At 37.7% G+C, this 23,400-nt stretch overlaps 1 protein-coding gene across 3 annotated transcripts in view; it reads left to right on the top strand.

Moving 5' to 3' along the window:
- The window catches only part of RORA (RAR related orphan receptor A), a 725,852-nt gene extending 709,837 nt beyond the window's left edge, over window positions 1–16,015 (top strand). For all 3 annotated transcript variants that reach the window (XM_040493366.1, XM_040493368.1, XM_040493367.1), the window contains 5 exons: window positions 400–532; window positions 1,207–1,314; window positions 3,052–3,162; window positions 4,704–4,816; window positions 6,493–16,015. In XM_040493366.1, the coding sequence (XP_040349300.1) occupies window positions 400–532; window positions 1,207–1,314; window positions 3,052–3,162; window positions 4,704–4,816; window positions 6,493–6,657 (630 nt within the window). In that variant the 3' untranslated portion in view covers window positions 6,658–16,015. The remainder of the gene's footprint in view (window positions 1–399; window positions 533–1,206; window positions 1,315–3,051; window positions 3,163–4,703; window positions 4,817–6,492) is intronic.
- Window positions 16,016–23,400: the final 7,385 nt, after the last annotated feature.

Here is a 23,400-nt window from a genome sequence, read left to right as displayed (position 1 = left end):
TGTCTCCCTTTCTCTGCCCCTCCCCTGCTTGTGCTCTGTCTCTCTCAAAATAAATAAATAAACTTACAAAATAATAATAATAATAATAAAAGAAGATCCTACTTTGCTTCTCTCCGAGACCCAAGGGTAAAGCAGTGGCATGTGTTGCTTTCCTGCCTCGTGTTTTCACCTGCTCATAACACCTTCCTCCCGTCCCTTTGCCACCAAGATGGCAAAAGAGGAACTGGAGGAGACGAGAGGGGCTTGGAAGCAGTCGTTAGAACCCAGATGTTCATTTTTAATCCTCTAGCTTTGTTTAATCCGTTTCCAAAGAAGGATTTTACAAAATACGAACAGTTAAAACGAGCGTGTCAAGGATATGGGTGACCGTATATGTCAATGTGCTTCGCTTCTCAACAGCAGCGGGAGGTGATGTGGCAATTGTGTGCCATCAAAATCACGGAGGCTATACAGTATGTGGTGGAGTTTGCCAAACGCATTGATGGATTTATGGAACTGTGTCAAAATGATCAAATTGTGCTTCTCAAAGCAGGTATGTGCTTTCTGCAAGTGAATTTTGAGATCTCCTCCTAACCTGCTTTCACCCGCTTATTAAAGAAATGCTTGGTAAGGAAGGTGTCGGGAACAGTTTTCCTCCAACGATGATAGCTCGGGTTTCTCTTAGCAGAAACTGAGTCCTTGTTAAAGGGTTTTGAGCTATCTGCGGGAAACACTGCCTCCATTTTGCTTCTCCTCTGAATGAAACAATTAATTTGAAGGACACCTGCGTTCCCCCATCTTACCGTCTCTTGTGTGTTTCGTTTCTCCCACTCCAGACTCTCGGGAGCCAACAGTAAGTTGTTAGGAAGGTTATTTGTGGCACTCAGAGGTACGCCCCTGGTTTTTTGGTTTGTTTTAATAAATAGGAATCAATACGTTTTCCCGGCAACTCTGAGACTCTGTAATGCAAGACAGAAGAATGCCAGAGAAGTAATTTGTAACTCCATCTGTCTTCAGGAATACAGGCCTTCATTAGCTTCCGCACACATCTTTAATTCCACTCGTGAACTTTGCCCCTTTAAACAGACAGCTGAGGTGACAGGGAGCCGTTTGCCAAATACTGCCCCTGCTGCACTGAATTGCAAGGGGGGCTCTACATTCGTGCCTTCAAGCTAGATGAGTCTTCACCACGATAGAATAATCGACACCATTTCTGCCTTCGCTTAGGTTCTCTAGAGGTGGTGTTTATCAGAATGTGCCGTGCCTTCGACTCTCAGAACAACACCGTGTACTTTGATGGGAAATATGCTAGCCCCGATGTCTTCAAATCCTTGGGTAAGGAAACCTGGCTGCTCTGTCTTTAAACCGGGGTCGTAGGAAAATGTGGGAACCCCGCCAAAGAGCTTTTGCATGGAATGGAGGCTGTTATTTGGAAACAAAAATGAAAGGATTTTATACTTCTGTTACTTTATAGTCAATGCAGAAAATGCACACATGTCTGTCTTACATTTAAAGGGTTAGCGTTTCATTTCATCTAGGTGGAAATCGAAGAAATTTATATTGTCTAACTTTCCAGTTCCCTTCTGGATTTTAAGAACCAGATTTTCAAAGGATACATTATTCACGTAAATGAGAGGATGTGATTTGATACATAAAATCAAGCAAATAGCTAAATGTCTGCCCTTTCTGTACTTCTCCAATAACAACCATTAATAAGAATGAAATGCAGATATCATAGAAACAAGGTATTGCTAGGTGAAACTGTGACATGTACTATAAAAATTAATCAGTTTAGGTTTCTATAATTTGTAGTGGGATGTAATCATTAAGAATGAAACGCTATCCAAGATAATGTTGTTAAATGATTTTAATAACAGTTAAATGATAGAAGGTCTATGTACTTTAGTAACGCCCATTGCCGTTTAAATATGTATACATAATATGCAAAACTGAACGAGTAGACACCAAACTTAACCAATCTCTTGAGGATGGGTTATTATTTTATGGGACTTTCACATTTTATGTTTTCAATTCTGTAATAGCTATAATGATTTTTACCACCATAATATGTCATTTGTTATCATTTTTAAGGGTGCTTTAGATCAAATACAGTAGAAAACAGAAAGTCAGTGAATGTAATGTTTCAGTTAGATTGTGCCCATTCGAGTCTACCAGTTAAGATAGTGGGTTCTGGGGGTGCCTGGGTGGCTCAGTCACTTAAGTGTCTGACTTCGGCTCAGGTCATGACCTCACTGTTCATGGGTTCGAGCCCTACATTGGACACTGTTCTGACAGCTCAGAGCCTGGAGTCTGCTTCAGATTCTGTGTCTCCCTCTCTCTCTGCCCCTATTCCTGCTCGCAGTCCGTCTCTCTTTCACTCTCTCTCAAAAATAAATAAAACTTTTTAAAAAATTAAAAGAAAGGGGCGCCTGGGTGGCTCAGTCGGTTAAGCGGCCGATTTCGGCTCAGGTCACGATCTCGCGGTCCGTGAGTTCGAGCCCCGCGTCAGGCTCTGGGCTGATGGCTCAGAGCCTAGAGCCTGCTTCCGATTCTGTGTCTCCCTCTCTCTCTGCCCCTCCCCCGTTCATGCTCTGTCTCTCTCTGTCTCAAAAATAAATAAAAAAAAAAAAAAGTTAAAGAAAAAAGAAAAAAAAGATCACGGGTTCTGAAGTTGGGCCGCCTGACTTCGAACTTCAGGCTGTTACTTCCTACCTGTATAACCTAAAGTACATAATTCTTCTAAGTCTGTTTCCTCACCTCTAACATAGGGATAATAATCATAATACCTCTCTCACAGAGCTGTTGTAAAGCAGTAAGATACCTTTTAGAGTGGTGCTTAATGACGTAGTAACCTTGCAACGAAAGTCCACTGTCATTATTTTGGATGATGATGATGGTGTTCATAGTGATGATGGCTGAACAAATTTTTCTTTTGAGATTTCAAACTGTTAAACTGTAGAAATGTTATTCCTATCCCCATGGATTTTGAACTACTACATCCTTCTTCATCTTACTCTTTGTTTTTCTCCTAGGATAATAACCAAAATCCTAAACTGTCTTTAACTTTGGCAGGTTGTGAAGACTTTATTAGCTTTGTATTTGAATTTGGAAAGAGTTTATGTTCTATGCACCTGACCGAAGATGAAATTGCATTATTTTCTGCATTTGTACTAATGTCAGCAGGTAAGAACCAAATGACAATGAAATGTCAGGTAAAGAATTCTTACAAGGTACATAACTTTTAATGGCTATAGAATATTGAGGTGCCTACAAAGAAAGGTTGCCACCCTTATTAAATCTAATCTTAAGTTTTTTTCAAATAACAACCCCACACACACACATGCACATGTATGTGTGTTTAAGACTTCATGCCATTCTGAGAAAATGTTAAGAAATGAGAATTGACCTGAAATCATTATTACACTGTATGTTAACTAACTTGGATTTAAATAAAATTTTTAAAAAAATTTTTAAATGGAAGCAAAAATAATATAAAAAGCTGGGGGGGAGGGGGCAAAACATAAAAGACTCTTAAATGTAGAGCATATAGGGTTGCTGGAGGGGTTGTGGGTAGCGGGAAGGGCTAAATTGGCAAGAGGCATTAAGGAGGACACTCCTTGGGATGAGCACTGGGTATTATATGTAGGGAATGAACCACTGGATTCTACTCCTGAAATCATTATTGTACTATATGCTAACTAACTTGAATGTAAATTTTTTAAAAATTAAAAATATTTTAAAATCAAATTTAAAGAAAGAACGAAAAAAAAAATTTTTTAATGCGAATTGAATAAAACCCAGTCCATAATTAACCTCCTCATAACACAGGAAATGCTCTGGGAGAGAACGGCTGCCCTTCTTAACACAAATCTTCAAGATAACATGGTTTTTAAAGCATCCTACTTTTTCTTAAGATTCTTTTGGATGTCACCCACAAGTTGATCTGAATTTATCTGTGTTTTCAACTAGTACTGCCTCTTGGGGATAATCTGCTTTGCAAATTTACTATCTTCTGTTTGGAATTCTTATACCTAAAGACTGCACATTAACAACCCTTCAGTTGTTTGGAATTCTCTTGTCAATTTTAGTTGCCTTGGATTCTAAGGCAATTTTCTTATTTACCAGAAAGGCAAGCATAATTGCTATGAGTATTTTATCCAGAAATGTAATTATTAGAAAGATTTGAGCATCGAGGCACCTGGGTGGCTGTCAGTTGAGTGTCCGACATTGGCTCAGGTCATGATCTCATGGTTTGTGAGTTTGAGCCCCGCGTCAGGCTCTGTGCTGACGGCTCGGAGCCTGGAGCCTGCTGCGGACTCTGTGTCTCCCTCTCTCTCTGCCCCTCCCCTGCTCGTGCTATGTCTCTCTCTCTCAAAAATATGTAAACATTAAAAAAAAATTTTAGAAAGATTTGAGCATCTGTGATGGTTTCTTTTGTCCTTGTGTGAATATGGCCTTCAATTTAAATGACTATTCTTTTGGAAGGAGAGGACTCTCCCTTCATTTAAGTACCAGTAAAAATGGAAAGCTTTACCACTCAGTTTTATAGCTATCATAGATCAGTTTTCCATTGTTTTAGGAGCAAATTTTGAACAAGGAGTAAAACTGGCCTGTTGTTCTCTGACTCAGCACTGTGGTATAGTTGTGTCTAAGAGTCAGGAGGAATTGGGGTGTCCCAAGACCATGGAGGAGAAATACTAAGAAGTATCATTTTTCATGTGTAGATCGCTCATGGCTGCAGGAGAAGGTAAAGATTGAAAAACTGCAACAGAAAATTCAGTTAGCTCTTCAACATGTCCTGCAGAAGAATCACCGAGAAGATGGAATCCTAACAAAGGTAAGAGTAAAAGATGGTCTGGCTGGCATAGCCTGAATCATCCCTTGCCATAGATCTCGCTGCCAGCCACCTTTGGAAATCATCTTACCAGACCCCACAAGTATCTATAAGCAGTAGGCTACTGACAAGAAAGAAATGTCTCCACTTCAAAAAATTCCATTGGGCCAAAATTCAGGTTACATTCTACCATCGTTGGTTATGAAGTATCCTGCAATAATAGGGCAATGGTATAATTTTTTTTTAAGCATTTTAATACATTCTGGAAATCCTCCTCCTATTCCATCTAAGTTGGGCATAAAGCAGAGCTAATGTTCTGCATTGACATAAATTAGAGAAAGAATCTTTGAATTTAGAAGGAGGAAGTTATAAAGGACTAAAACAAGCAGGGTAATCACATAGTCTAATATTAGTTCTATTTCCATGACATTCATTCGTAATCAACAGAAAGTGACTTGTATTTTCTTCATCAATTTCCCATTACTACCCTGTATTCCAAGCAGAAGGCTTCATTTTTGCTAATTATTACCTTTTGCAATAAAAATATAATTAGGATGTCAATTTAAAATACGTTAATATTCTTCAGTGCTAGTGCTTAGTGGTATATATTTGGTCTTAAAAAAAAATCAGCCCAATTCTTTCTTAGACTATTCTATGCATTTTATTGTTCAAGAAGATTGATTTGAGAGGTTTGGGTTTTTCTTCCTGCTTTCTCTTCTTTTCTCCCAATAGCTAAGTTCATACAGAGAGGGGAGGTTGGGGGTTAATTGCTGTTTTGTGTTTATTTTGCACCTGTTCAACGAGAGATTGAGGCAGGAATAGAAAATAGAAGAAGAGGTCTCTAGACTCGTACTTTCTTCTCCAACTTTTTGCCCCAAGGCAAGGGTACCGTCGGCTTCTTTTATCATAGAGGGCACCGAACATGTGGACAAGATCCACGATCCGTGGAACATGCTTCTTAGAGAGGATTATTCTGGTTGAGCTGATACATAGTGTGTATGGTGGTTTAGAGTTTTAAAAAAACGTGGTTTCAAGCTGTTACTATCTTCAGCTGGTAAATGGCTGATGCTGGGACTTCCGTCCAGGCCTTCTGACTCTTCTTTTTTTTTTTTTTTTTTTTTTTTTTTATTTTACTCAGGGCCTTTTGCTCAGACCCAGAATTGCTTTGTTTCAGGCAAAGGGCTTTCCCAGAAGAAACTTGCTGTCACTGGAGTTGGCTAGTACTAGTGCTGCCTAAAATACGTGGGGGATGCCATCATCTCTAGTTGCAGTGACCTCACCTGCCCCTGACTACCTCCTTGTCCTCTTCTCTGTCACCAGATGTCTTCTTTCTCCACAGTGGCAGAGGGCAGGGTTGAGGACAGTAGAGCAGAAACCATGTTGGAATAGGAGGAGGAGGTGAGAGGCTTGGGTTCTCATCTCAACTCTGCCACTCTTGCTCGTGAACATCTTTTCGGGTTGTTATATTATTTGTCTTCAGAATTGTATTTCATGTATACTTGATACTCTACGATGTACCTAAAATGTGTTTTTACCAGTCTTCCTTATTGAAGAAGACGTAAGTCGCTTCAAGTGAGTTTCACTGTTACAAACAACATTGTAAAGATCATCCAGGTTCTCTGATTTGTGATGCTCATGTCTGTTCTCTCCTCACAACATGTCCTTTCTTCCACTTGCAGTTAATATGCAAGGTGTCTACGTTAAGAGCCTTATGTGGACGACATACAGAAAAGCTAATGGCATTTAAAGCAATATACCCAGACATTGTGCGACTTCATTTTCCTCCATTATACAAGGAGTTGTTCACTTCAGAATTTGAGCCAGCAATGCAAATCGATGGGTAAATGTATCACCTAAGCACTTCTAGAATGTCTGAAGTACAAACATGAAAAACAACAACAACAACAACAAATTAACCAAGACACTTTATATGGCCCTGCACAGACCTGGAGCGCCAACACACTGCACATCTTTTGGTGATCGGGGTCAGGCAAAGGAGGGGAAACAATGAAAACAAATAAAAGTTGAACTTGTTTTTCTCATGCATATGATTTCCATTATGCCTACAGATATGGACCCTTTTTCTGTCTCAACTTCTCAATCATTGACCTCTGTTTACAACTGAAGGAGGGTACTAAAGTCGGAGGATTTCCTTTTCTTGTAGCTCACTGCCCACAGACTTTCTGCAGAGTCACCAATCGGTCGGTAACAACAGAGAGTCCAGCAATAATCGGTGACTGGTGTGCATAGCGGAGGTTGCGGCATTATTTTGCACAACTTGCTCTCTGTGTCATGAAGGAAGTTTTTGTGTTTCCACCGATTATTGCCAGTCAGCAGGATGGCATGAAAAGGGTCCATAGCACTAGCAACAATAGCATTATAATATATTACAGGGTAAATGGGCATGAAGACTATATATAGCTAAAAGAGATATTGTTTATATATTGTTTTAATTAATATAAAATGTAGTTACTGGTGTAGCTTTTCCTGTTGAATTGATAAGGCACTTTCATTTTGCACCTTTTTCTTTAAATTAAATGCTAGCGTGTTCACTGTCGTGTCGCATGTGCACCAGAAACACAAGTTTAACTGAGAAGGCTTGGAAGGTACGTCAGGAGGTATTTATGCTGCTGTTTACAAATTACTTTTAAAAGACTGGCTGGTCATATCTAGAAATCACGATGTGGATTATTATTTTTTTTTTTTTACACGTGAATTCGGAATTAGAACTCTACCTAAATTATACTTTGCTTCGTGGTAAGTTTAAGGATAGATGTGTTTATGCTTCATACAAAGTTGAATGATCGATTGGTGCTATGGACTTACACCATCACGCACATTATTTTTAAAAAAGCTTTTTTAAATGCCACCTCATGGAGGCAGGGGAGAGAGGGGAGGCTCATTTTACACAATTCTATAGTTATATGGAGTCCATCTCAACTTGGAACTCTTAATGCTTTGAGAACAAATCAGTAACCCAAATATTTATTGGAATTCAGCTTTTATTATAAGAAGGACCCAAAGATTATATCTGGAGCAAATACACACTCCCCATGTGAGGACATGAAGCATTTACTTTGTGAATGATTATGTTCTTGGTATAATCTAGGAACCCTAAGAGGATATCTCAGAGTAAACTAGTTCTAGACTAGCTGCCTCTAGATGCTATAATTCTAGAATATTGCTCTCCATAGCTCACAGACCCTGGATAGAGGGGCGAGAGAGGCATGCAATGCAGAACCAGTTTCTCTTACTTAAATATGAAATATTTTAAGCATTCAAAGTGAAGTTGATGTTAAGCTGCAAACATTTATTACTCTTGTATTTATCTTCACTAGAAAACTGTGGACTGTAATTTATTTTATTAAATATTTAGAAGATTGTTTGGCTTTTGTGTTCAGGTGAGAAATATTGAATGTTCTTGTTTAATTTCATGTTTTGGGTTTTTTTTTAATTTTAATAATTCCCAGGGGGGAAGGGAAAATGAACAGTCTGATATACATACAGGTGTGCATATTTGAAAAAATAAGTGCCCTTTGGAAATGTAGGCATTTAGAAGATGATTTTAGTCACCCTGCGGGTAGGATTCAAACTTGTGGTCTGACATCAAAGACCACGTTTGTACAGAAAAGGAAATATCTTCCCATAGCATAAAGGTGGGAGTGTCCAGGCAGCCCTTTATAGCAGAGAAAGTGTCTCTACCACCAGGGTCCCTCCTGAATCCTGATGTCACGTGGATAACAGCATGGGCTTCCCAGAGCCCGATACTCTGGCTTTAACTCCACTGATTTTCTGACTTGTTTCCTGAGGGATTTGGAGAAGAGGAAGGGATTATTCACACAAAAGTGTGTATGAAGCCTAAATAACATCTTAAATTTTTTTTTCAAAAATATAGTAAGGGTTTAACCATAAATAGAAGACGCAAGTAATATTTACTTAAATTTCTTACAAGTATATAAAACTTTATGTGAGTGTTTATACAGAGAGGTTAACTATCAGCATATAGTATTTATATTTGGGCAAGAAGGGTTAAATCAAAATTTTAATTTAAATAAGCATAGTTCCTGTAAGGATCAATAGTATTTATACTCTGAAAAGAGTACCACGTTTAGTTCAGTTATTTATTTGTCCATCTTTTTTCCTATTATTTCTCTTGTGGGGGAAAATGGTATGGTATTGTTTTTTGGGGTGGTTTTTTTTTTTTTTTTGGTCTGTTTTTTGGCTTTTTGTCATTCTGATTCACTAAATTTGGGGGTGGTTTGATTAAAGTATATTAACTTCTTTTTAACCAAAGCTTTCTGAATATGACCAGCCTCAGGTGCTAGCGCATTAAAGAGCAACTAAACCTAATTCCAGTGTCCACTTGTGAAATGAAAAGAGCTAATTGAACTTCTCTAAGGGTGAGAGAGAGCATAATGTTGAGCTTAAAAGAAATTCCTTTTCCCAGAAGGGATTTTGCATGTACCAAATGCAAAAAAAAAAAAAAAAATAATAATAATGATGCTTAATCTCAATAGTAGTCCCACCATGGTGACATTGCTTTTAGAGTAAACCAAGATACATTGACATGATGCTGCTACCAGATCTTTCTGAAAGAAAAGCAAGGTGAGGATTTTAAGAGCAAAGTACATTGACAGTGTAGGGACAGAGCAGGAGAGGTGTGCTCGGTGAACAGAGGGAACAACTATTATTTGGATAAAAGTTGGGATCTGAAGTTAAACAATAAATTCAGTTTTAAAAAGTGAAGTTCAGAAAAGGATGTGAAAAACTTTGCATTTTTATTTTCTTTCTTACTATAGAAACACCTGTGTGATGACACAAAATACTTGGTGATACAGAACAATTATTCTTAAGAGTGCTTATAAAGTTTCCTAAACTAAAATATCCAGTAGTCTTTGAAAGATTGGAATCACATCATTGTTATCCCAGCTGCTATGTCTTGTATACAGTTTTTCATATAAGGTACGTAAGGCTTTTGTACAAAGCCCGAATACCTTTGGTTACAATGGTGTCAAATGATTGCATTATACTCTGGAGAACCTGGCCTTGGTCACAATGAAAACAAAAGTGCAGATGAAAGTGCTTTTTTGGACAGTTTGCAAATTGTGTTAAAGCTATGGATTTTTTTTTTTTAAGTGTTCAGCATCCTAATTTGCGTTAAAGCTATGGATTTTTAAAAAAAAGTCTTCAGCATCCTAATTCACCCTTCCTGATTTAAGGAAAATATGACTTACGGCACTGCTTCTAAGTTTGGTTGTTCTTTATAGTGTGGATACCCGGATCTCTGTGAGCGTATGGGGGTGGGCTGAGGGCCAGGGAGGAGGGAGTATGTGTGGGTGGGTGTGTATGCAGGTGTGGGTGTGGTTTTCGTGTGTATGATGTGCGTGTGTCGGACCGCTTCTAGGCTACTAAGTGTCAATGGAAAAGAAGATGTATTCAAAATACTTAAATCAAAACTAGAAGATGGGGGAAAAAATGACTTATTCTATACAAAGCCTTGTCTGGACCACTTTAGAGAGACTTCTATTTTTTTAACCCTTCTATAAATATTTGATGGCACTTGAAATATTCCTGCAATAAAATGTGATTTGTGTAAAGAAAAAAAAAAGATTTTGTAATGTGAAACAAAGAAAGAAAGTAATGTAATTTTCTAAAAAAAAAAATACAAACAAACAAACTTTGTATTATTTTCTTGATGGAATTTGTCTATCTGTCTTTGGGAAACTTTTTATTTCATTGAATGTGCCATAGTAGAAATATGTGTTTTTAGTTTTAGACTAAGGAATAGCTGTTTGTGTTCCGACATTCCAAAATGCAAAACAACCTAGTGGAATCTTGAATGAAAAGGTTTAAGTAGGATGTAAGCTTCTCTCATTGTTGCTTTTTTGCACATGTTCTCCATTCCTCTCTAGTGCAATATGTACATAGAGCACTTGCGGGTGTACCTTGATCCCTCAGGGAAAAAATACATATTTGTACAGTTTTGGTTTGTTTTGGGTTTTTTTTTTTTTGGTTGGTTTTTTTGTTTTGTTTTGTTTTGTTTTTGGGTTGTTTTTTTTGTTTTGTTTTGTTTTGGTATGGTTTGGGTTTTTTTGCCTTTTGTTTTTGGCTAAGGAATGTCGATTGAATCACTTGTTATTGTTGAGGGGCAGCCAGATAATAATCCTAAAGCCACTGTTTTCAAACATTGATTGTTTAAATCACGTGTCCTTCCAGTGCTATTATTTTAAGGTAATAATAATAAAAAAAGTTATTTTCTGACAGTTCTTTGTGCTGATTGGTGGAAAAAAAAAAGGGTAAATAAGCACCTTATGATTGACTTACTGTGAATGACAATCCATCTTGATATCAACAATAGAAACCCTATCACTTTGGAGTTGGGGTTAAGAGTCAGAAACAATGTGCTCAGGGATCTCCTAAAACTCTTCAAACAGGGTGGCCAGTACTACTGGGACAAATTGTGTTTTTTATTATTAATAATAGTGATAATAATGCTATCCCTCAAGGCACAAGTGAACTGTGTAGGACTGCGTGTGCGTGTGTGTAAACTCTTCACTATCGTCTTGTTTTGTTGAGTTCAAAATGTATGTGTTCTTCAGTCTTGTGTGGTTAAAAACATGGAATAACTTCCAAAGCAGTACTTCACAAGATACATTAATAGGCGATATACCAACAGGGAGTATCACTTCAAGTGCATTTCCACATACTCCATTTACCTTTCTCTAATAATTAAACCATCCATGATAAATATATTCATAGCATTATATATTAGGAACTATTTCAAATTCTACATGGTGTGCAAAAAAAATTGTTGAAACCACTCATGAGATGAGAGCCTGCTTATTGGTGCAGTGAAACAGGTGAAAGTTTGATCAAGTCTTTTCAAATGCTAGCAAATAACTTATTTTAATTGTGTTCTCCAGAAGCAAACCAAAAAATCCCTCTATGTAACACCATTCTTTTACTGCCACATTTATAGTTTTCATCCGTTGAATTAATACAAGAGCTAATGTTTAAAGACAATATAACAGCACCACAAGCCAGCTTTTAGGTTACGTTGGACATTTTTGAACTGGAGCGTCGCTCTTATGTTTCCTTGTATTACTTTTCATAAGGTCAGTGAACCTCAGTATACTGTTGGCTTTGATTCTTCCATACCTGGAATACACATTCAGAAGAAGTTTTACATATTTTCTTACTCCCATAGCAGAGTATAATTTGGGAAAACTTTCCATGTTGTTTAGATGAAAAAGAAACTTTGACCTTGTTGGTTTTGATATTAAAGACTATGGAACATGGCAGAAATCTCTGTCTCTCCCTGTCTCTCTCTCTTACTCTCTCTGCCTATATATATGTATACACACACACATACATATAGGTATATATACATACACATATACATATATACATACATATGCATATATATAAACACACAGGTTATTGACGTTTTCACATACTGTCTCATGTGATTGCCACTTCTTATAAAGATATGATACAACAGAACCCTATGAAAACAACTTTATACTATGGATCAGATTAACAAATGTAATTGCAATAGTAAATCTTGATCTGTTGCTAATGTCTGTAATACAAGTCTTCGTTCTATCTCTAAACACTAGTATTATTAAAGAGGTGCCACCAGATTTGATTTTTTATTAAAGAGGCCTTCCTATTATTGTTTATTCTTAAGGTATGAGAAGGCGGCAGATTTGTAAATGTCTCTACATAGCAATCGGTTTCACTTCTGGGTCTGTTGCTTGTTTGCATGAGATCAGTTTTGTCAGGCTCTCAGAATAATTTTTAAAATAATCCAGAAGCCTGGCTTTATACCAAGGAAACATCACAGATAGAGGGATCTCCGTGTTTAACCAGACCCTCAGATCTTAGAGCAATAAATACATTCATTCAGTCATTTACTTATTTACAAATGAATGACAGAATATTCAGTCCAAATAGAGATGTTTTTTTCAGCAATGCAACATAAAATGGAGTCTTGTGTTGAGAAACTGAACATGAATATTTTAAATAGATGCCTACAGAATCTGTGTTTGCTGTTTACATTTAGTGTGTTTGCCACATTTCCTTTTACTTCTTTCCTTCTAAGGACTAACGAAAGACAGCTTGCTACTAGCATTGACACACTGCACACGCCATTATGTTGTTCTCTAAGAGCAACTAAACTCTCTCCAATGTCTGTGTGTTTCCTTTTCACTCATTATGACTTTAACGTGGATGAATACCATTTCTAGGAACTTGGTTATTATTAAACAGATTGCATATGTAAATGCAGATAATTCTTGAGCAATATAGTGAATATGATTTCACACACAAAAAATCCATATGTACTGTACACATCTTCCTGAATCCGAAATTCTCTTCTTATCCACAGTGGTTTGAAATCTCATATAAAACAGTGGTAAATTTTAAACGTTAGGACATTAGCTGGCTGCTTCTTTAAATGTACCTGTATTGTCTGCCTGCTCCTTTTGTGGAGATGTGTTTTTGTATTGGATGTTTGGGCCAATGGGAGGCTTCAAGCTACAACATATTTTCCCAGTTTAAATATATTTAACATATGACAAACCCCAGACAAGGCTTTTAATATGTATAAAGAACTGCAGTGTTAGGTGGTTTATTTGCAAACCGTTTTCAATGTTGTCCATTTTTATGGCACCTTTAACGATATTCTTGTTTCCAAAGTACAAAAAAAAAAAATAGGTTAAATAATCTAGCCATAACTGAATGTCAAGCAATAAAACAAATGACTTTTGTGCATAGACTTAAAAAAATACAAATTTTAGACATCTGCATGTAAATGCAATCTCTTGTTTACTGCTTTCTTCAACTTGAGCAATTGATTCCTTATTTACTATTAACTTAAGAACTTGTAATGGCCTGTAAACATTTTCTCTCTTACTCTTCTTTCAAATTTACCTTTGTCCCTGCTTTTAAGTCATAATATTTAATGTTGTTCTGCACATCTCTATACAGTTAACTTTTTGGCTTTCATTCTGTATAGATAAGAAAATGTTATATTATAAACAGCCTACTCAGTGCAAATATTTATCTGTTTATCAAATCCACAATATGCTGTATAATACTGGTTTTACTATATAATCTATTTTAGACATAGCTGTTTAGAACTAGAGTGTGCTATTTTTGTGTTTTTCTGATGTGTGGTGCTAGATAAGTTACTTTTGTGAACAACAAAAAAATCCCTTTTATTCCTAGACAATACCACCTTTGGGTCTTGTTAATTTCACTGAGTATAACTATATATTTGTATATATATACATATATATATATATATATCTACCTGTTCCCACTGGCAGCTGTATCAGAGTGCTGGATTTGGGACATGCTTTTCTCTTTAAATACATAATATCATTATATAAATTATTCTAGAGTGTATTTAATTAGGATAAAATTACTTCCTTAGTATGGATATTTGACATCTATAGGGTGAATTTGTTTATAAATATGGATATATGAAAATTTATTAGCATTTACTTTATGTTTGCTACTTGGCTTTATACCGTATCTCCTGAGATGAGAAATAATTTGCCAGGCCTTCAAGATCCTAAAGAAACACTCTAGTTTAATGGAGTAATACTTTTGTTTTTTCTTACGAAGGAATTATATTATTGGCACCTGACAGAGTTGTGTACTTAGCTCCTATTATAGATGATAGGCATTTATATAAAATATCCTTGGTGGCTTGATGGCAGAAACTTTCCCCTCCTACCTGAGCCATGGGAAGCATAGAGATGTCCACTATCATGGCAGAACATGGGCCATAAAGCAAATTTGACAAGAGATGTTCTGTTTTAATATGACCTCAACCAGTTCCATGAACTGAGTGAAAGACTTTCACTTTAAAACTCTTTCACCTGTTCTCCCAAGACCTATTGGCTTTCTTACAAATCAAAGTATATCAAATATCTGACTAAGGATGTAGTTAACCTTATTAAATATTGATTAGAATTGTTCTGTAATATTACTGAATTTGTAAGATCTTTAGCAAAGATTTTTGAGCAATTTATAAATATAGAGCAAATGTTTCTGTTTACTGCACTTTTTGTAATTGAAGGTAATAAATTCTCAAGCCATGGTTATTGGCTTCCGTGCACTGCATATTTACCCACAATTCTAGACATTTTCCATTTTTATGGAAGAGTTGCTGTTACCTTAATTATAAATGCAATCATGTGGTTAATGAGAGCGAATGCTAAGAGTTAACCTTTTAAAGTGAATTGGCTACAGTTTAGGGAGAAATCTCTTTTAAATACAAATCACGTCATTCCTTATTGCTTCACGTAGAGATTGAAACCTGTTTTTGTTTTGCTTTGTTTTGTTTTGTTTTGTTTTTCAGCACCATTTAGCATCCTCAACTTCCTGAGGGTAGAGATTGTATCTCTTCAAGTCTACACAATGGCCAGCACACGTCAGCATTTGATAACTGTTAAATGACAAGTGTGCCCAAATTAAAACTTTTTCCGGGGATTCTTTTTTTTTTTTTTTGGTAAATTTATAAAGTATGTCAAGCCTTATGGTTAACACTTTCTTCTACAACCAAGTAATAAAGCCACATTTAAAAAGACCACATGAAATGCTGATTCTAATTGTGTGTAGGTCTTAAGGATTAAGCACACAAATGTCACAAAACTCTGTGAGTAACAAACTCAGCCTTCTGTAAATATACATGCAAGTTTGGAAACAGTAATACTGTACCTATAAATATATGCTGTCTGTTTTGTGTACAGTATGTAAAAACTCCTTTTCTGCCACACTAAAAATGCAAGCCATTTACGGGAATCCTAAAAACAGTATTGTACTAAAACTTTGCTAATGATCTTTATTAGAGGATCATCCAACTTTTCACTTACATTGGGTTTTCTTTTCAATTCACTCTTACGGTAGTCTGCTTATTTCCAGCTGTTTGTTATTTTATTGAGTCCTCAATTTAAAAAAAAAAATATTTTGATTCATTTTGTAAATACAAGCTGTAAAAAAAAAAAAGAGAGATTTAATGTTGTCTTTTAAATACTCCGATTTTCATTCTAATATGAATGTTGTTATATTGTACTTAGAAACTGTACCTTTAATATTACATTACCTTTATTAAAAGTGCATTGAACACATCAATTTTAGATGTGCTTTATGTACTGTTATCCTATAATAAAACTTCAGCTTCTAATGGAACACTTGCCTGTTTTTCTTCTTTTTTCTTGGTTATTGACTTGCATTGAGTTCGCTAGCTCACATTTTGTCTCCAGAAAATGGACCAGAAGAACCTTGCTATTCAAAGTGCCATCCACAGATCATTCGCACTGGCATCACCTGCAACCTTGACCTTACTAGAAATGCAGGATTCTAGGCACCTTCCCAGACCTACTAAGTCAGAATCTGCATTTTTACAAGATCCCCAGGTGATTGGTTTGCAAATTAAAGTTTGAGCAGTACTGGTCTGTAGTATAGTCCTTTTTTAAAAAATTAATTCATTTCCATTTGCTGAGGGAAAATGTATAGAAGGATCAAGCTACCCTTTGGATCAGAGAAGTCGAAGAAAGAAATTTTAACCAGTCTGTTGATTGGACACAGCTACCAGAAATGCAGCATTGAGGATTCTCAGGCTGTTTGCTGTCTCAAAGAAGGGTGCTACGACTGATTAGTGGTACCTGCCCTGATGTATGGGAGGGGAGAAATCCTGAATGCACACCAAACGTTGTCATCTTTGCTTTAGAAATCATTAGAATGGAATGTCAGAAATGATGCCAAAGACAGAAAAATCCATCTTTACCTGAGCTATCTTTGCCCTACTCCAGCCCAACCACCACTTGTGTAGATTATATAGAAGTAAACTAATAAATTTAACATCAGCTATGTATCACAATATTTTAATGATGCAAAAACCCTCATCATAATTTATTTTGAAAGGAGGGTGCCCTGGTGGCTCAGTCAGTTGAGTGTCTGACTCTTGATTTCAGCTCAGGTCATGGTCCCAACGTCATGGGATAGAGCTCTGCATGGGGCTCCAGGCTGAGTGTGGAGACTGCCTGAGATTCTCTCTCTCTCTCTCTCTCTCTCTCTCTCTCTCCCTTTGCCCCTCTCCCCTTCTCACTCACTCTCTCTCACTCTCTCTTAAATACAATAAAATATTTTGAAAGTAATGTCAAGAACATTCAAATTGTAAACTACCCTGAGGTCAGAATAAAGGCAACAGAGTTGGTATTTTCCTCTACATGCATACTATAATACCTAAGTGTCTCTTGCACTCAGTAAAATAAATATGTGAATTGACCCCAAAAGTTGCTTCATGTGAGAGTCCCTAATCCTGCTTTTATTTCCAATTGCCTCAGAGAAGAGGAAGAAAAAGAAATATTTGTAGACTGTCAAGTTCTACATAATTACAAATATTCACCACCTTCTAGCATCTCAGGAAATTAAGAATTAATGCACATAATGGAGTTCAAATTATGAAATCTGTCACTCCAGGCTTTTGGCCAAACCCATGCCTAACTTCCTTCTGATGAAAACAGTGGTTTACACTCACCTCCGCATCATGTATTAACTTGCCCAGCTTCCAGAGGGATACCAGAACAGGAGTATAAGAGGAATTTCTTACCTCCTGTATATAATGGTCTCATGGGGGAATAGAAAGGAAAACAAACATCTGGTTAAAAAACTCCTGGAGAAAAAGCAAAAGTAATAATCCTAGTAAGACCTGACCGCAGTGTGTCTCTTGGTTGGTACTATTACTACTAAGCTTTGTCTCATAAGCCAAGATCAGTCTAGCCCCTCAAAATTAGACTTCCACTTTTAATGTGCACTTGGATTAAACGGACCAGTGAAGAGCAGGCCTTGACTTCTCACGACAGGTCTGCGAAAAGACTATGCTCGCGAGCTGCGGAGGGTAACCGCTGACTTGCTGAGATGCAGCTCAGCACGTTGACTTCCCCTTTTGAACAAGAAACTGAAGATGGGCCCCAGTGGTATTCAAAGCCCTAAAAGAGGCGGTTAATATCATATAAGCCACCAGAGACCAGAAGAATAAAAACATTCTTGCCTGCGGGATTTCAGGAACATGGGCGCAAGCAGGGAATTTTTGTCAGGAGAACACTCCTTCTTCTTCTTCTTCCCAGAAGAATCACACTGATGGATCCCCAACTTTTCTTAATGCAAGCCTAGACTCTCCAGAGGGGCAGAAGTCTACTACTAGATTAACAGGCACTCTGTAATTGCACTGTACCACCAGTAGTAAGCTGGAGAAAAATCCTGTTTTATTTTTTTTTTTCTAACGTCATTTATCTCTGATGTTGGAAAGAGATAAGCTAGCCTTAATACATTTGACTTTGCCTCTGGATTTTTTTTTCTCCTCAGGAGGGGTACTATTGACTCCAGTAAAATATAGGCATGTCTCAACAATCCATTTGTTGTTTTTCCACTTGATGGGCTTCTCAGACAATTTTTTCACTCCAAGATGACTTCCTCTTTGTGGGGGAGAAGTTGTTTCAACTATTACTTGTTTTGTGCTTGGAGAACAAAAACTAATTTTAATATTGGCCTCAGCCAAAATTATGATCATAACCTCCTAACAAATCTCACACCCACCTTTTCTACCCTTCTTTCTTTATCCCTCCAATAAGATACATACTGTGCTCTAAAGACGAATATAAATAATTACTTAATTATCCTACTTGAAATTATCTCTTCTGTCATCAACCCCTCTGTGGGAGAGTTAGATGCTCCCTACAGAAGACCAGCATTCAGATGAACAGTTAGTTCTGGGTTTTCTATTTATTTGTTTGTTTTAGCACAGGAACCATGTCATACAGAACACAACAAAATAAACTTCACAAATTATCTTCTGAGTGGGAAATTTTGAACTCTTTAGCCATTCTCTTCTGAAACAGGATATCTCGAGCCAGAGCACTAAGCTGGTTTTCAGAAGTAATGAGAATTCCCTCCCCACTTGAAATAGGATTTTTTGCTGAAAAGCCCAATTTGAACAAACTACTACTGGCAATAGTATTCCCCCCCCCCGCCCCCATAGTCCTGAATCAATTAATAGATTGAAACCTCTTTGCTAGAGAGCTATTTCTGGACTCCCATCTTGAAAGGTCCTTATGGATGATTGTAAGTTCATGAAGCGATTTCCTGAGTGAAGTACTTACCAGGCAATAAACTCTCTAAAGCTAAGTTCACCACAAATCAGGCAAAGGAAGCTCATTGGCTGAACGGTAGGAAATGACTTGGAACTAATAAAAAACAGATGACCATGCAAATTTCTCTGTCTCTTGGTCCACAAGAAGAAACACAAATCTAGAAGCAACTGTAATAACTTTACTTAACCAAGTGGTCACCCTTTTAAGAGTTCTCTTTGAAATTTGGTCCAATGAAACATCTTGTAAATTCAAACTAAGTACCTACTGCTAAATACTTTTAATATGAAACTGACTTCTCATTCAACCTCTGAGTTTGTTTTTCAATATAGCAAAAATGGAAAATCGCATCTTTCTTCTGCCTAAAAACCCATTGAATAAAATGGCACAATCACTTTGGAAAACAGTTTGGTAGGGTCTTAAAAAGTTAAACATAAGTTTACCATACAGCCCAACAATTCCACTCCTTGGTATCTGCTCAAGAGAAATGAACATACAAACTTCACACAGAGGGTGGTATACAAATGCTCATAACATTACTCATAACAGCCAAAAAGTGGAAACCATCTAATGTCTGTCAACTGTTGCATGGATAAACAAAATGGGGCATATCTGTAAGTGCCCTACAATCCAGCAACAAAACTACTAACACCTACTACAATATGGATGATCTTGAAAATACTTTGCCAAGAGAAAGAATCCATATTGTATAATTTTTGTCTGGAAAAGGCAAATCTATAGAGATGGAAAGCAGATTAGGGTTTGCCTGGGGCCAGAGAGTGGGAAGAGAGATTAATTGTAAAGGGGCACAAAGGATTTATCAGGGTAATGGAATGTTTTATAACTTGGCAGAGTTGACTGACAATTGCAAAACTCCATAAATTTACTAAAAATCACTGAATGATACAAATAAAATGGGTGAATTTTATGATACATAGATTATGTTTTATGATACATGGATACAATAAAGCTGTTTTAAGCCTACTACACACACACACTGGTTTCCACATCACCAAGAGCATAAAACCCAGCTTAATTCCCTAACATAGCATGAAGAACCTCTCTGGCCCCTTCTCTCCTTTTCAGTCCAATGAGTTGCATTACCCCCCACACCACACACACCATATGGGAGTAGCTCTTCCCCTTCCCCAGAACATACAGTGCTGTTTCACATTTCTGCATTTTTTCCAAACCTGAAAACCCACAGGTCTCTTCTCTTCTCTACCCAGGGAATTCCTACTCATCTTTCAAGACTCAATGTAAAATAAACTTCCTTGAAGTGGTATCTAAACTGTCTCAATCAGAATGAATTTATTCCTCATTGTGTTCCCATAGAATCTGTGTGTGTGTGTGTGTGTGTGTGTGTCTGTGTACTGTTTCTTATTTGTATTATAATCATTTGTTTATAATGCCACCTCCACTGTTTGTTTGTTTGTTTGTTTTTATTTTGAGAGAGAGAGAATCCCAAGCACGCTCAACACTGCCAGCATGGAGCCCATTGTGGGGTCAAACTCACGAACCGTGAGATCATGACCTGAGCCAAAGTCAGACACTTAACCAACTTAGCCACCCAGGCACCCCACCACTGTGGGGTTTTGTAGGGCAGAAAAAATATATACTGATGGCTATTTTATGTTGAATATTTACTCTTTGCATTTTTTTTTTTTTTTTTTTTTTTACATATTACTTCTAATCCTCACAATTCTGTAGGGGAGATATTACAGTCTCCGTTACCCAGATGAGGAAACCAAGGCTCACAGAGGAGACACAACATGTCTAGGATCACACTGCCAGTAAGCAAGAAAACTGAGATAAAACCCATATCAGCTAGACTCCAGACTCCATGTTCATTTCACTAAGCTGCTTCTGGTTTACAAGCAGAGCATAAAGAATAAAGGAGACAGGGGCACCTGGGTGGCTCAGTCGGTTAAGCGTCCGACTTCAGCTCCGGTCATGATCTCACAGTCTGTGGGTTCGAGCCCCGCGTTGGGCTCTGTGCTGACAGCTCAGAGCCTGGAGCCTGCTTCGGATTCTGTGCCTCCCTCTCTCTCTGCCCCTCCTCTGCTCATGCTCTGTCTCTCTCTGTCACAAAAATAAATTAAAAAAAAAAAAGAATAAAGGAGACATACATTTAATATATTGTAATGGCAAAAGTTATAAGACCCAATTTTTAGGATCCACTTTATCACTTATCATATAATGTTGGAAAAGTCATTGGACAACCTGGGCCTTAGTTTCCTTAACAGGAAAATAAGAAGTTAGACTAGATAATCTCCAAAGTTCATTCTGGCTCTAAAAATTCTGATTCTATGTGCTATCTTGCAACCACTGGAAATCAAATAGACCAAACCAGAGTATACTCTTTGATGATAATTTGTAATCTCAACACAGGCCACATATGGTGATGTTACCATATCACACTACTATGTGCTGATAACAGCAGCATAAGTGCCTGAACTATTCTTGAACAGTTTCGTAAGCAGCTGCTAAACAGTAGGACAGGATTCCCAATTCTCTCTGACTGCGTGCTTTAAGAGACAGTACCCAACACTTGAAATTCTACACTGCTTTGATGTCCATCTCTGTCCTAGCACAGGCTGTCAACATCACTCACCTAATAAGTGCTACCTGCACAGTGCCAGTCATTGCTCTGGCTGATTTGCAAGTATTCATAAGCACTGTGTCCTAACCTGCCTCTGTGCTACAACTCATTTAATACATTGCCAGATAAACTTTCCTGAAACACAGAAACTCTGACTGTGTCATACTTCTACTGATAAACACCGCCACCCAGCCCAGCATTTCATTTCTTATACAATAAAGTCAGAATCCTTAATCTAACACATATGTTCTTGTGTGGCCTCATCCCAGTCTGTTTTTCAAACCCTTTTCCTCTACTACTTTTCACAGTCCTTGCATTTCAGATAAAATAAATTACCTAAAGGTCACTGGATTCAAGGGAGATTTTTTTTTTTTTACATTTATTTATTTTTGAGAATCAGAGTGAAACAAAGCGTGAGCGGGAGAGGGACAGAGAGAGAAGAAGACACAGATTCTGAAGCAGGCTCCAGGTTCTGAGCAAGCAGTCAGCACAGAGCCTGATGTGGGGCTCGAACCCACAAACTGTGAGATCATGACCTGAGCCGAAGTCAGAGGCTCAACCGACTGAGCCGCCCAGGCGCCCCAAGGGAGATTTTTTTTTTTTTTAATTTTTTTTTCAACGTTTTTTTAATTTATTTTTGGGACAGAGAGAGACAGAGCATGAACGGGGGAGGGGCAGAGAGAGAGGGAGACAAAGAATCGGAAACAGGCTCCAGGCTCTGAGCCATCAGCCCAGAGCCCGATGCGGGGCTCAAACTCACGGACAGCGAGATCGTGACCTGGCTGAAGTCGGACGCTCAACCGACTGCGCCACCCAGGCGCCTCTTTTTTTTTTTTTTTTTAGTTTTTTTTCCCCAAGGGAGATTTTTAATAGAAGTATAATTTCTCTCTGAACATAGCTTTACATAATATCATAAATCACTGTAAAATTTAGAACATGTTTTTCTGTTAGCACACACACTGGACTCTGTGCATGCAATAGATTTATGTGGCTCCTTGTGCTGGTCTCTTTCTAGAATTTCCTTTCTCATCATTCGCATACTTCAAATTCTTCAAATGAGCTGACATGTCAAGTGTCTAACGTGGGAACTGATACATAAGTATTCAAAAGGTATCATTAGCTATTAAAAGCTGCTTTTTGTCCCTCTCACTAGTAATTTCTCTCCCTCTGAATTCGTACAATTTCTCTTACGTAGCTTACTACTTTCTATTTTGTTTTATAATTATTTAATGTGAATGAGATTCCCAATGATCAAAAGCTCCTGGAAGAACTGGTATTCAGTCTTAGGCCTATATATGTAACCAGCACCAAGCACAAATTGTAAGTGCTCAATAAATCTTTCCTTAATGAATGAGAACAAAATTAGTGGGAGAGCCAGAGGGGCTGCTGGTGGAAACTGACATCTAAAGTGGGGTGTGACATCTAAAGTACCGTGTTGAGCACAACTTTCTCCGTTATTTCATGTAATCCTTTAAAAAATACTACCAAGTAGGTACTAATAATATCTCCACCTTACTGATGAGGAGACAGGGTTAGGAAGCTAAGACATTATTAGCCTAAGGTCACAACCAAGTCTGATCGGGTCCTTCCAGTACTGTACTTGTCATCCGTCCTCCTTTTAATTCATCATCCCCTCAAGGTCGAGGACTTTCTAGGACAACACGCAACCCCTGGCTCCTTCCTTCAGGCCAGCCGCGACGCACCGGACCTCGCAATTTCTAGCCGAAATACCCCGAATACGAGAGGGAGTACTCGGGCCCCGCCCCCGGCGTCGTTGCATACGTCATTACGCAGGGCCGAGACGGCGCGGCTACGTCCTTTAA

The sequence above is a fragment of the Herpailurus yagouaroundi genome, unplaced genomic scaffold (genome assembly GCF_014898765.1).
Source record: "Herpailurus yagouaroundi ecotype Mexico unplaced genomic scaffold, PumYag 184, whole genome shotgun sequence".
Taxonomy (NCBI): Eukaryota; Metazoa; Chordata; class Mammalia; order Carnivora; family Felidae; genus Herpailurus; species Herpailurus yagouaroundi.
This window is presented reverse-complemented; position numbering and strand designations above follow the sequence as displayed.